Below are 15,131 nucleotides of genomic sequence, written 5' to 3'. Positions count from 1 at the left end.
GGAGAGCAGGGAGGAAGGGAGGAAGGGAGGAAGCTGGGACAATGGAGGGAGAATGAGAAAGGGAAGAAAGGAAAAACCCCTGAGAAATGCTACCCATGGCCTAAAAACACAGCCATACCTTTGCATTGCAAGTGTAGGTTTCAGTAATGTCTATCTGTGCCTTCGTGCAGTCCTCATCGTTGATATCTAAACACTGTCAGATTGAACAACATTACATTTACATTTTAGTCATTTAGCAGACGCTCTTATCCAGAGCGACTTACAGTTAGTGAATACATTATTATTATTATTTTTTTATATATATATATTTTTTTTATACTGCCCCCCCCCCCCGTGGGAATCAAACCCACAACCCTGGCGTTGCAAACATCAACATTAAACAATGAAAGAGAGGTTCTTTTTGAGTCAAACTGGGGAAGAATCAGTTTTAAATGGTTCCATGGGGGAAACATCATCACCTCCATCAGATACTAAAATTGACCTCATTCATATTGACATACTAGGACCCTGACCACATGAGGAAATCCAAAGTCATTAGCAATAAATAAAGAACTTGTTGGGATAATTAAGATTTTAAGGTTACTGGTATAATTCTTACAGCTGTAGTCTGGAAGATCATAAATAGTACATCCCTAAACACTGTGTGGAGAGTGGAGACATACCTGTTGACATCCCCAATATGAAATGTTGATAGGAGCTGCCTTTGGCACTCAGTGCCTCTCAGTGGTAAGAAGGAGCTATTGCATTTATGGGCAACTACATTCCTTTTCTGAAATATCAAAACAGACTTAAATTGATATTCACTGAGTATGTCAAACACTAGGAAAACCTTCTTAATATTGAGTTCCCCCCGGCACCTACTACCATACCCCGTTCAAAGGCACAAATATTTTGTCTTGTCCATTCACCCTCTGAATGGCACGCATACACAATCCATGTTTCAATTGTCTCAAGGCTTAAAAATCCTTCTTTATTAACCTGTCTCCTCCCCTTCATCGACACTGATTGAAGTGGATTTAACAAGTGACATCAATAAGGGATCATAGCTTTCACCTGGATTCTTAACAGGCTTCTTAACAGCTTCTACCCCCAAGCCATAAGACTCCTGAACAGCTAATCATGGCTACCTGGACTATTTGCATTGCCCCCCCCACCCCACCCCACCCCCCTCTTTTACGCTGCTGCTAATCTGTTTATTATTTATGCATAGTCACTTTAACTCTACCCACATGTACATATTACCTCAATTACCTCGACCAATCGGTGCCCAAATTGACTCTGTACCGGTACCCCCTGTATATAGCCTCCCTACTGTTATTTTATTTTACTGCTGCTCTTTAATTATTTGTTATTTGTTATTTTTTACTTATCCATTTTTTACTTTATTTTCTTTAAAACTGCATTGTTGGTTAAGGGCTTGTAAGTAAGCATTTCACTGTAAGGTCTACACCTGTTGTATTCAGCGCATGTGGCAAATACAATTTGATATGATTTGATTCACCTGGTCAGTCTGTCATGGAAAGAGTAGGTGTTCTTAATGTTTTGTATACTCAGTGTAGATGCATTTTAATTCAGCAATTTAGTGCAATATAGAAATCAAGTAATTTGTAGGCCTAAACATATGTAATTAAACTGGGTTAAGAATATAGACACTGATTTCTCATTCTCTGTCTAAGAGGGCAGGGGTGTATTCAGTAAGCTTAAAGGCTGATTGGAAACAGTCTATACCCTAGTCTTCCAGGGTAGTGAGTGTAGCCAATCATTAATCAAACTGAAGTACTGCTGTACAGTTTTAACAGTTGTTGTCATCCTGATAAATAAACACATTTTTGACTCACGCTGACGTTTCATATTTATTTTTGCAAAGTGGGAGGTTGGCTTTGAGCGTTGTCAAAGTGAATCATTTGTGTTAGCTATTTCCTCAGTTTTCCTCAGTGGTAGGCTACTCCTCATGTTAAATGCACATCTGTGTGGTTCTTAGTGTAGGCCTAGTTGTACTGTGTGCTACTGTAAGAATCTGAGCTCATTATACTACGGTATTCATGTTCTAGCATTCAGAAACTACTTTGTGTACTGTCTCGATTTTTGAAGATCTTCACATTTCTCCTTCCCATATTTAACAAAAATACACATGTACTGTAAATGACTGTAATGCTGTTCATAAACGGCATGCTCTTGGCCTCAAAGTGAGGTGTTTCTCACTTTGAGGCCAAAACAGCTGATGAATAACCCTGCATTCCAGAAATACTTTAAATATGAGGTTAAAGTACAACTATAGTGTTCCAACAAAAAATATTGCATGACTCTTATTCTTGATATCCGATGTGAATACTCTGAAAAGAGTTGAGGCATACCTAGAACACTATGCTTTTAGAGCTTGCCTTTTTTTCTAACTTACAGTATGTCATCATCATTATCTATGTTAGATAGTCTAAGTCCTTGTGACCATTATGAACGTTTTTGTCATAGGCTATTCTCTGTACATCATTGTGATACATTGTATGGATGAGCGTTTCTCTGAACAGAAAAAAAGGTGCACGTACAAAAAAACAGTCAGAAAATGAAAATGAAACTTCAAAAATAAACTTTACTTTAGGAAAAGAAAGAGGAAAAATAGGAGGTAGAGGAACTAACACCCACCCACACAGACTTTTGTTGTCTGCAGCGAGAGTTGGTAAGTGCTGCTGATCAGTATGATGGTGAGTAGCATGAACAGTGATGTGATGATGTGAATATGCAGCAGAGACGAGAGGTACTGTAGATGTAATTGCTCATCAGTGGAGCTACGCTGTAATCCCGGAAGAGGAATCCTGCAATCAGAGGCCTATTCATTAGCATGGGGCCCCATTTCATCTGTAAGCACTTAAACCTGCCAATCACAGGGCAGACGCATGACATTATGACAAAATGAGACAGTTCTAACTACCAGAGATGCTTGTGCATGGAGAAACATGGCTCTAAATCCTCTATTCTGTCTGCTTCATGCTTTCAATGGGTATTGGATGCTGTGTTAGAGATTTTGATTTGACTAAAAAAATCTAATTTGCATTTATATCTCATTTAGTTTGACTGTAGCCCAGAATATGCCTGACTGATAATCATCAGGCAGTTCTTTGTACAACACAAAATAAAAAGGTCCTTTCACAGATTAGATCTAGAAAGGCACAAGAAAGGCACAAGAAAGGCAAATCAGATACATATAGCTGATAGCACTGGTTATTGGTGGTGTCTTGCAATACCAGTCACCTCAAGGAATTCAGAATTGTTTTCTATTTCACAATTGGTTTGATTGTAAAGGAATAATCCAAAAAGTGACTTTGAGTATACTGTAGAGACCGTTCATAATGACTTGTTTTAATAAAAAATATACGTTATTACATTGTAATTACAAATGTAATTAGAGTAATTAGAATGAATGTAAACTTCATGTTAAATTCAAAGCTGTTGTACCTGACTGTTGTTCTTTTCCATCTCTCTCTGTAATCGGCCATATCTTGAGATTCCGTTTCCTCCTCCTTGTTCTTGTTTCGATGTGTCAGGTAGGGTCCTCTCCGTTGCTCCACTCATGTTGGGTGGGTTTCACATCTCTGCCTGATCCACACCTGGCTCAGTCAAAGCATACCCATCTCTAATGAAATCTTCAATGGTCAAATCACAGCACAAGGGAAGCCACTGTTGCTGCTTGTATCTACAGCATATACCCCTCTTTTTACTGTAGCTCTGGTTTCTGTGTCACTGGGTCAAGGATCATGTAGTCATGTATCTAACATTCTCTGTCTCCTAGCCTTGGCTTCCAGGCCTCGCTAAGGTGAAAGCCTGGTAGAGACTATCTGTCTCCTAATGCAGCAAGGACATGTTCTGGGTAGAAGTTGCCCATAAGCACAGATCTCGGATCGGCTTACCCTCTCAATCCTTACCTTAACCATTAGAAGGGAAAATGAAAAACGGACCTTAAATCAGTGTCAACGCGCAACACAACTACTACTCCCAAGAGCACCATTGGTCTATGGCTTGGGATGATGTGGTTATTGGATGTATGCCCCCTTGTGGTGAACAATGGTCCCGCTGAGCATGGATGAGGTTATAGGTTGACGTTGCCCCTAGACACTCCTCTAAGGTCAGCATTGCATTCTCCCCTCCCTAATGGTTGAGGTTCGATTAAGGTTACGCTGATCCCAGACCTGTGCCTGCGGGGAACGGTGATAATAGAGGGCTGGTGAGGCTGGCGGTATCTTCATTTCAAATGGTTCTATTTGGCCTTTACCAACACACCTACATTTTTTGAATCCTTGAGATTCTCAAACAACAGACTAGCTTACAGTAAATCCTCTTCTTTGTCAAACATACTTTTCTGGTGTTGTCATGCATCAAATTCAAAACACATTTCCCTCTATTGAATGTCAACAACAAGATTCTTTGATTTCAAGTGAATTCCCTCTGACAGAGAAAGGTTCTGACTGGGATGCCAGATATGTGAGCTCCAAACAGATGTCTGTTGGTGCTATTTTAGCATGGTAAAACACCAACGAATGTCACAAGCTAGGAACGATTGTGGTTTCCATTTGTTCCACAGTATGTGGCATACGTGCGTGTATGCTGTCTGCCGGAGTATTGTTCTTCTCTCACTTTCACTGCTTATGACAAGACCTGTTTAATTTAATGTACTGTTTTCACAATAATTTTTATTATGTGAGCTGAAAACACTGTATGCAATATGAGTATGAATAAGTTTGTTCATTGAATTACTGCTATGTATAATCAGTGTTTCACTTTAGTTTTACAAGGCAAAGAATGACAGGCGGTATAACATGTTGAAGTGTTGTACTGTTTTTATGCAAGGTACATTGAGCTGGATTTGTCTCTCATTTTATCAAATTCAAAGATCAGGGAAAATGGACCGTCAACCTACTTGAAGAGAGCATGCAAATGAAGGTGGGAATTAATTCAGGCTTAGTTCGTATTAAAAACAGATAACTGACTGGGGTCCCTAACAAAGGAAACGGTCAGGACTATATTTTCCTCAGAGTTCATTATTCTGTTCCTTGCCACAACAGCAGCTTGAGTGCTGCCAATCAATACAACAACTTCAGATTATCACAGTAAAAAGGTTTTATGGAATGAAATGGAGTGCTAGATCAATACTATCCAAAGAGTTAAACACTTTTAAATGGTCTTGCCATCGGATTGATTGTTGCAGCCATTACACACATAGGGAGTAAATTGGGGACCCTCAAACTGTATCTTGATCATTACATACCTATGAATATTGCTGTTAAATACAGGTTATAAAGGGTACTTGGCCTTTACTGGGTGACCTAATGGATTTGCTATTGTTGAATGAGGGGGGAGTGTGTGTGTGTGTGTATTCAAGTTTATTTGTCATATGCACAGGATGCACATGGTGTACACAGTCCAATCAAATGCTTACTAGCAGGTTCCTTCTTTACAATGCGAAAACAATAAGAAATAATACAAAATAAAAATTAAGCTAATGTAATTAAATAGAATAAAAATGTAGCATAAGTATAAATACAGGAAGGAACTCAACAATTTACTGTACATTATTTATATTTGGAGAGCAAAGTGTTTAAATTGTGCAGTATTTAGCAATAAATAAAAGTGTGTGTGTGTGTGCCTGCGTATGTGTGTGCGTTAGTAAAATAATTAGTTAAACTGTGTGTATTTTATCTTCTGCACAGCATGTTCTCTATTACACACGATTATAGGACTTGAATCCTTCATGTCTCCTGTTGTGTCCATGTAAAACCAAATGTTCTATTTCTCAACAGATTTTTTTTCCAATAGTCTTTCAGGCACATTTTATTAAATCAGTAAAATATGTACAATTTACAATAAATGATTTATTTCATTTGAAAACATTTTTAAAAGTGCTTCTTGGTGAAGTATATTTTTTAATAAATAAAGGGGCACATAAGCTTTCCATTTTACAACCAAAACAAGTTAATAACAACACTCAACACTCTCTCTCAACACACAAGATCAGAAGAGTATTCATCGTCACCTTACACATAAATAATAGCCCATGCATGGGAGGGTTTTATACAGGAAAACAAGCAGACAGAGTGACAGAAAAAATGTCATATTTAAAACGATGGGAATTGAAACATGAAATACCTTTAGTACTACCAGTTGATGAATAAGATGATGAAAAATCATAATCCACAATGATTGAAAGGAGATTTCCTGTTAGATTAGTCTTCCTGTTCCTAATCCTGGTCCTGGAGTTTCAGTGTATTCCCTGTCAATGGATGGGTGGTCTAATCTGGTCCTGATGATTACCATATTTATATTGGACTGGGATGTTTTTCCACAGATGATCTAAAGTCTAGCTGCCATTATAAAACTGTCCGTCCATTTGACAATGTGATATCTCCAACTCTGCAGACCATGGAGGCGGAAGAAACCGCAGCAGTCCTCATGTATAGTCAAATGGGAGAGGCAAATGTTGAAATGTTCTCAATGTTGCGGGATGAAAAGTTCTGTGAGAGATAAGGCTTGTGGGGGAGGTGGTGGTCTCAGGGGTGTTAGTTAGCGGCTGATGGGTAACTGTGGTAAGGCCATGCCTGGGTGGGTGAGGTGGTTAGGGGCAGACAGCATCGAGAAGGGATGACCTGTGCACAGAAAGCAACAGAAAGAGAAAAAATATATTAAACTCAATTAGACTAAATACATCCCACAACAACTATAGGTGATGTGATGTGAATTTAAATACACTGTAGTCAGAATCCTGTCGTCGATAATCTCCATTGGTAGAATTTTAAAAAAATAAAGAATTATGTCAGAGCCAAAGTCACGTAAATGTACATGCATGTGTTGTCCATCGATATGGAAAAAACTACTCACTGTCAATGTATCCATGCAGAGCCAGTAGGTGTGGTCTGTCAGGACTGCTGAAGGGGGAGTAGAGGTCGTCTGACAGTGAGGGGGGCATTCTGGAGTGGGGATGGGGGGCGCCCTGGAGGTGACCGTTGTGCTGGGGTGGAGGGTGCTTTTTATGTCTTGCTCTGCAGTTTTGAAACCAAACCTATATGAAAATGGAACGTTACTAAAGATCGTTGAATGATGTATGCAACAAGTGATTTGGTATAGATGAATGATTTTATGATATCATATTATCTTATTACATCATACTTTTTTTCCGAAATGTGTAACAACTTTACACCCACTAGTTCGATATTGTCATACATACTTGTATGACCCGTCTGCTCAGTCCTGTCATGTCTGACAGCTTCTGTAGAGTCTGGGCATCAGGGTTGTTGTCTTGGTTAAACTGAGACTGCATCACCTGGGAACACATACCTAGCAAACTCAGTCATGAAGCTTCATATTCAGCTGAATATTCACTGAATATAGCGAATTCAGTCAGCCAATCACATTCATCTGAATGATGTAGAAAGCAATACTAAAACTAACATTCATCCTGTCTTTTTTGTTCTGTCACACACAAATACTGTGCATACTTTCACAGACACACTCACACACGTAAACACACACAGACGGTACCTGTAGTTGCTCAGCGCTGAAGGAAGTACGTGCTCTCTTGGCTGGTTTGGGTTGGCCATCCTGATCAGAGGGGAAGGCTCCCTCCAAAGTGAGACCCGTCCCTAAGTCACAGGAACAGTGTGGAAAAAAACACCACACAGTGTTATATTGTTTGCAAGTACTGGATAGCAACGCATACATTCCTAAGAGTAAGAAATATATGACCCCAATTATGTCTGAATTCTCCCCCAATACCGTTTACTCCTAACTGTTAAATCCCATACATGGCTAATTACTTGATTAAATTCTGAGGCTGCATGCATCCCACACAAAATGTATTAGAAATCAGCACCCTTCCCTTAAATCATATTTGGGTTCCCTACTCCCTGACATTGTCTGAGACACAAGTCTGACCACGTACCGTTTTCAGCCGCTCTCTGGAGGTTCTCCACCATGGTGTCGTAGTGGGCTCGACATAGCACCCTGCCCTCCACCAGACCAAACTCCTCCCCCGTGGACAGCTGCCTCTTACAGGAGTAGCAGGCGAAGCAGGCCAGGTGGTACACACTGCCCCGCGCCCGCCGCACCCAGTCACTGGCATACACCTGGCGCCTGCACTGGCCACACTTGGTGCCAAACCTACTGTGGTGAGACAGAGAAGAGCAGGGGGCATTGTTAGTAGTCTTTCACTGCTAATGAAAATAAACTTGTAGTCAACTGAAATGTTGTGCAGGCCAGGAATAGAAATAAGTTATTTTATTGTAAAAGATTACAGACAGCATTGCTTACAGTTTTCCAAACTAATTTCACTTTAGTAAAAATTATTTAACCTTCTGTTAATTAAAACAATAACCAGCACCATATGATAATATAATTATAATTATAGAATAATGATAATAATATAACAATAGCGTTTACTTGACATGCTTCAAATATAGAGTGAGTGAGAAAAATAGCCCTTGATAAATTACATAATGTTTTAGCATTGGCCCCGGTCAGAGGAGGGAATGATACATTGATAAATGAAGAACAACGAAAACGAATAACCTAAATTTAGTGATCTCAAAGTTGTAAGAATCATGATTGAGAGTAAAAATGTTGATGATATCCACCACATTATCACTAAAGACAATAATTAAAATATATACAGTATGAAAATGTATGCACTCACTAACTGTAAGTCGCTCTGGATAAGAGCGTCTGCTAAATGACTAAAATGTAAATGTAAAATAAATAAGAGAAAAATAACTTGACCTTTTTTTATCGGTCATAGAAGTGTGCATACATATGATATGTTATAAATGGGCTATGTTTTTATTCAAATAGCCTCGTTAACATGTCTGCATTCGTTGCTTAAAAAAAACAAAAACATAATGCGTGTAGTTGTATTTATGTGATTTAGAAGTTACAACGAAAAGAACAGTCCAATCCTGTTTACTTGCCCGAAGATATAATGAAACACTCGCCTTGCAACAATGTATTTTTAGTAATAAGTATAATAACGGAAGAGAATAGAAATAGGATAGGTTCAATATGACGTGATAAGTAATCAATTGTTTATGAACATTCACCCTCGCGCCAAACATAGAACATACATTCTAAGGAAAACATATAGCAAAACTTACCCTACCTGAAATAATCCAATTTGCAAAATATTTCTTTGTTTTTGATGTAGCAGCTATTGTGCTGACGTAATGATACTCTGCATACTGAACACTCCAGACATCCCACGTGCCAATTCAAATTGTTCACCTGCAATGATTAAAAAAAACACTCATGATGATAATGATGATAATAATAATAACAATAATAACAACAACAACAATAATATAATAATAATAATTGTAATAATAACAGTAATAATAATAATAATAATAATAATAATAATAATAATAATAATAATAATAACAAGAATAACAATAATAATGTTTTGTTCGGCGTACTTATTCTATAAAGTAGAAGTAATGTGAAAGATTATGCAAATATGCATGCAATATGTGAGGAAGAAATAGGTTTGAAATTCAATTTTAAATGATGCTTGATTTGAGCGGTGTAATAAAAGGCTTTATAATGCTCACTTTCAGTAGGTATCTGTCTTGGATCTCTGTGCCGCAGCTGGCACACTGGTTTTTCCCGGTGGACGGAACCGGCGTCGGGGAGGCCAGGGTCGGATGCAAGCACATAGACGGTGTTACCAGAGGACTGGGCAGGAGAGGAGCCTCTTCTTTTACATCCGCATAAGACTCCCCGTCCGAGTGAGACTGAGGTTTGGGATAGATTTTTCTTGTCATAATCTTATATCGCCCGGGATGCAAGGTATGCTACAAGGCCTCTCGACTTGTATGAATTACAGGAAACATGACACAGTGCATGACAAACCCTCACAGGATACAAGAAAACAAGCATTGTATGCAGTAGCCTAAATGCAACAAACATTTCCAATGAAATGGGCTTACTACAACATCCTGCTACTGAAAACAAAACTTAAAAGGCATGTCACAAAAGTAAACTATGAACATGGGGTTTGGAAATGAAAAAAAGGTAGTCCAAGTTCGGCCAAGTCTCCGATTATCAGTTTACACTATGTCGAAGTTTCTATTTTGATTAGATAACATAATGAATGTCTTAAGTCGGAATAACTCACCATTATCAAGCTATTCTGTTTGTGGAGAAACAGCCGTGCAGATGAAACCTGGAGCTGTGCCTGAAGTCTGCTCTGTGCCCTGTTCTGCTCTGCGCATTACGCATCCCTACCAGCCCATACTGCAAGCTATATCCAGTCCAAAACAATGAATAACACTTTCTACTGCATTTAAATGCTGGCAACAAAAGCTACATTTGCTGAAGCAATTATAATTAGGATTTATCGTTTTCCTTTAAGCACAACCCGTAAACTACCTCCCTAATCGCATATAGTTCCCATGCAATCGAAAGCACTGAAAAGATGGACTACCTGCAATTAGTGATGGCTTCAAATGCTCGGGATAAGAGGCAGCCAGTGTCAATTTCAACTGTCAATCAGAGAAGGCATCGCGCCACCAGAATAATTGTATATTTTAATTTTAATAGCCGTAATCGAAAATCGAATTTCTCTACACAAGACTAGGATGTGAAGAGCCTCAATTGAACATCGCACTATTCATAGTAGACAATGTAGCCTACATAAGTTGCAGCTGATCTTGAAACATAAAGGAGCGTGATTGTCTCAGCTTCGCTTATGATAGGCCACTTGAGCCTCTCTTGGTGATTAAAACGGTATTCAAAGAGTGCCAAAATCTGGGTTTGGGTGGAATTCAGAATCTATTTTGTCCTTCATTTAAACAAAATTAGGCTAGCACAATTGTGAAATATGTTTATAATTATCATTAAACATAGGCTGGAGCGTGGAAAACAAAAAGGCAATCAGCTGGGCTATTCAAAGACCAGCGCAGCCAAGCAATTAGCCCAAGTCTTCACTTGCAGTGAGTCGATAGCCTATACTGCAAATACTCAAATGATTAGATGTCATGTCATACCTGCTTAACGAAAACATTGTCCAACAAGACTTTATTCTCCTCCGGGAGTGGAGATGGAACTTCATTGTTCCAGTACATGCAGGGGACCCGTTAACACTGTAGTCTAAGTGAGAGGCAGGCGGTATCCAAGTAGTGTCCCGGGATGGGTTTAGTAGAGAATTATGATTTTACACATGAAAATTAAAATTGAAACAGCAAAAAAGCGTTTACCCTGACACGGACATACATAAAATTAGGTTGAATTGTCCATGACAGTTAGCTTTACTGCCACTCCCTGTTGGTGTTTATTTCCAAGATACAGTCCTTTGCGCTATATGTTGTTGAAGCTGCAGCCAGCAGCAAATTAGTCCAAATCGAGTGAGCGGTGGCCTGCGATGTATCGGCATGCGCTGAGTTGGGAAGGATATCCCGCGCGCTCAGGAAATTCAACGACCCGTGTCCATTCAAGAAAGCTCTTGAGGGGATGACGGACAATCACTGGTTCTTCAGGCACTCGCCCTTTCCACCTCTTCAAAATGGAAGTTACTCCCGACTGCCTTGAGAGGAATAGGATTGGGGTGGGGCATAAATAACAGAATTCAGATGTTTTTTAAATTGTTGTTGCGTGCAGCAGATTATGAAAATAGGCCTATCTATAATCTCGTTTGCCAGTGGTATACAAGGATGCTTCAAAGTGCTACAGTAAATGTGAGACCATGCATAAATATGATACTTACAATTAAATAAATAGGCCTACCATTATGTAAAATAGAACACTTTTGGTTTAGAAAAAAGTAGAACGCTAAACATTCACATTTTCTGCAGTGCTTGTGATGATTTGAGGTTTGAATCAGCTGAATGGATACATTCTTGATCATCCTCGAGATACTGAAACCTTTAAAGCAGCGGTAGGCAACCCTGTTCCTGGAGTGCCGCAGGTACAATGTGTACGATGTTACTGACAATCCCATTGTGTTACTGACAAGCCCATCCCACTGGGCACAAACTGATTGAATCAATGTTGTTTCCACATCATTTCAATGAAATTACATTGAACCAACGTGGAATAGACATTGAATTGACGTCTGTGCCCAATGGGATGTCTGTGCCATTACAGAGCTGCATGGGAGGCTTACCGGTGTCTGGGAAGTGACACTCCCATGAATTAAAACCCCATGGGGAAACAGGCCTACCCCTGTTTTATAGTAACAGCAGATGAAATATAAATAATAGGCCTATCAAACTAAACATTTAGGTCTACTTATTTGTTCATTTACTGCTTTCTTAAATTCAACAAATCTCAATATTAGTGGACATTTCAGAAGTGTGTGTGTGTTTTGATGGGAGGCATCCTTTAATGTAACTGTTCCATCAGAGGATGTCTCTCTATAAAACCATGCCACACCTCTTTCTCTTGTAGAGAGAACACACTGCAAACAGCATTCAACGTCTTTGTGAGGACATTGAGTGTTCCTTGGATGTTACACATTGGGATTGTCTCAGGAACTTCCATTGATACATTTTAGACCTACTTTAATTGTTCTGACACCAAAACAAATGTGATTAAGTATGAACTTGAGGAGCCACATTGTCCTGCTTGTTACATTAATGTCTTCCGCCTGTTTCCCCATGGGGTTTTAATTCAGGTGAGTGTCACTTCCCAGACACCGGTAAGCCTCCCATGCAGCTCTGTAATGGCACAGACATCCCATTGGGCACAGACGTCAATTCAATGTCTATTCCACGTTGGTTCAATGTAATTTCATTGAAATGATGTGGAAACAACATTGATTCAATCAGTTTGTGCCCAGTGGGATGGGCTTGTCAGTAACACAATGGGATTGTCAGTAACAATGGGTCTTGTCAGTAACAGGCTTTTGCACTCTCCTTCAGTCCTTCTATATTATGAGGTAAAATAACCATACAATGTACTGTAGTCTGGGAATCAGCCTCTGCAACATTCCACTCCTCGTACTCCATGTTATTTGGCACATTACCCGGAGTACAAGGACTAAGGAGTGCAAGACTGGCACTCAGACTACTGTCACCTATGATCCTACTGTAATACAGTAAAAAATAATGGATGACTATTTTCTCTGTTTAATAGTCATTCTGTTCGACATTAATTTCTTTGGATTTGCTTCTTCAGCTTCTGCTCTAAGGACTGTAGACCACCACACCGCGACTAAGCATGTCCCGAAACACCTCGTTCACAAAGGACTGGAAGACTGATGGAGCATTCATCAAACTGTACGGCATCACCAGGTATTCGTAATGCCCCGTGGTTGTGCTGAATGCTGTCTTCCACTCGTCCCCCTCTCGGACACGCACCAGGTTGTACGCACTCCGGAGATCTAATTTTGTGAAGAAGCGCGCCCCATGCATTGACTCGATCACAGATGGAATGAGGGGTAGAGGATTACTATAATGAATAGTCCCTTTGATCAGTGCTCGGTAATCAATGCAAGGGTGTAGACCTCAGTCTTTCTTCTTCACAAAAAATAAACTTGAGGAGGCGGGTGAAGTGGAGGGACGTATAAACCCCTGGCCCAGGGACTCGGAGACGTATGTCTCCATCGCCTCCGTTTCAGCCTGCGACAGGGGATATACATGACTCCTGGGAGGCACAGCGTCTACCCGGAGGTTTATCGTGCAATCCCCTGCCCGATGAGGTGGTAATTTGGTCGCCTGCGTTTTGGAAAATGCGTGTGCCAAATCGAGGTATTCGGGGGGAATGCACACGGTGGAGGTAGTGTCTGGACTTTCCACCGTGATTGCACCAATGGAAACAGCCAGATACCGACCCTGACACTCTCGCGACCACCCAGCGAGAACCCTCTGCGGCCATGAAAAGGTGGGGTTGTGTAGTGCTAACCAGGGAAGACCTAACATAAGGAAATCAGGAGACTCAATAATAAAAAAAGTGACTTGCTCTCTATGGGTCTCTTGTGTAACCATCGTGACTGGTGCTGCAACCTCCCTAACGAACCCTGACCCTAATGGCCGACTGTCAAGTGCTTGGATGGGCAGTGGAATGGATAGGGGAACCAATGTAATACCTAGACTATGGGCTAACGACCTGTCCATAAAGTTCCCAGCTGCGCCTGAATCGACCAGCGCCTTACACTGGGGAACTACCGGGTAATCAGGGAAGTGGATGTGTAGGGTACAGTGCGCAGCAGAGGGCTCTGAACGAGTGTGGGTGTTCGGGGTGGAATGGGCAGGCCCCTTCCAGGACGTCCTCTAGAAGCCAGCAGGTTGTCCAACCGGATGACCATGTCCATCGGTTGATTGAAGGACAACGTGGTGTCCCGGCAGGCTAGCTCCTTTCGGACGTCCTCTCGCAGGTGGCACCAGAAGTGGTCGATAAGGGCCCGCTCGTTCCACCCGGACCCAGCCGCTAGAGTCCTGAACTCCAGAGTCCTGCAAGGTCCTCGTCCCCTGCCTCAAATGGACCAGCATCTCGCCCTCCTCTCTCCCTTCGGGGTGATCGAAGACGGCCCGGAAGAGGTGAGCAAACTCCCCGTAGTTGTCCAACGCGGCTCCTCCTTCACTCCAGACCATGTTGGCCCACTCCAGGGCTTTGCCCGAGAGGCAGGAGACGAGGGCGGACACCTTCTGTCCAGCTGCAGGAGGAAACCCTGGCAGCGGGCCGCTGTCCCGTCGTACTCCCTCGGTCGGGAAAGGTGAATCCCTCTGGGTGCTGGGGTGTGGGTAGCTGGATCCGGTAGCCCAGCTGGTCCCGAAGGATCGGGTCCTCTCCCCTCCAGGCGTTGGACGACCTGGAGAACCAGATCCATCGTTTTGCCCAAGCTGGCTAGTGTATTCGAATGCTCCCGGACCCGGTCCACGACTCCAGACATATTCCCGGTTCCTGCTGACGCCATGTATTCAGGTGTGTGATTCTGTAGCGAGTGATGATGGACGGAGTCAGACGCAGGAGAGGAAATCACGTAATAAATTGTTTAATCAATAAACAGAGGTACACATCAATGCGTAATACACACCAGTGCGGACAAACGGCAAACTGGGGAAAATAAGGCACACGGGTGAATAACCCAGCGATACACAATAGAAACGAGCTCCGCCGAGCAATAATCTTGTGAACGTGAAAAACATGTTCTAGTCCAGGGT

At 41.3% G+C, this 15,131-nt stretch overlaps 1 protein-coding gene across 2 annotated transcripts; it reads right to left on the bottom strand.

The window, feature by feature from the left end:
* Positions 1 to 5,892: 5,892 nt before the first annotated feature.
* Positions 5,893 to 11,502, bottom strand: LOC121584114 (LIM/homeobox protein Lhx6-like). Of its 2 annotated transcripts, none has more exons than XM_041899945.1 (8): positions 11,019 to 11,502; positions 9,582 to 9,764; positions 9,134 to 9,255; positions 7,925 to 8,145; positions 7,525 to 7,625; positions 7,211 to 7,306; positions 6,865 to 7,045; positions 5,893 to 6,632 (listed from the first exon to the last, which is right to left on the bottom strand). In XM_041899945.1, exons 1-8 carry the CDS (start codon positions 11,094 to 11,096, stop codon positions 6,550 to 6,552), a joined length of 1,065 nt encoding a protein of 354 aa, XP_041755879.1. In that variant the 5' UTR covers positions 11,097 to 11,502; the 3' UTR covers positions 5,893 to 6,549. The 2 variants fall into 2 exon arrangements, with proteins under 2 accessions (XP_041755879.1, XP_041755880.1); XM_041899946.1 differs by lacking the exon at positions 11,019 to 11,502 and adding an exon at positions 10,148 to 10,413.
* Positions 11,503 to 15,131: the final 3,629 nt, after the last annotated feature.

The sequence above is a fragment of the Coregonus clupeaformis genome, chromosome 16 (genome assembly GCF_020615455.1).
Source record: "Coregonus clupeaformis isolate EN_2021a chromosome 16, ASM2061545v1, whole genome shotgun sequence".
In the NCBI taxonomy this organism is placed as follows: domain Eukaryota; kingdom Metazoa; phylum Chordata; class Actinopteri; order Salmoniformes; family Salmonidae; genus Coregonus; species Coregonus clupeaformis.
This window is presented reverse-complemented; position numbering and strand designations above follow the sequence as displayed.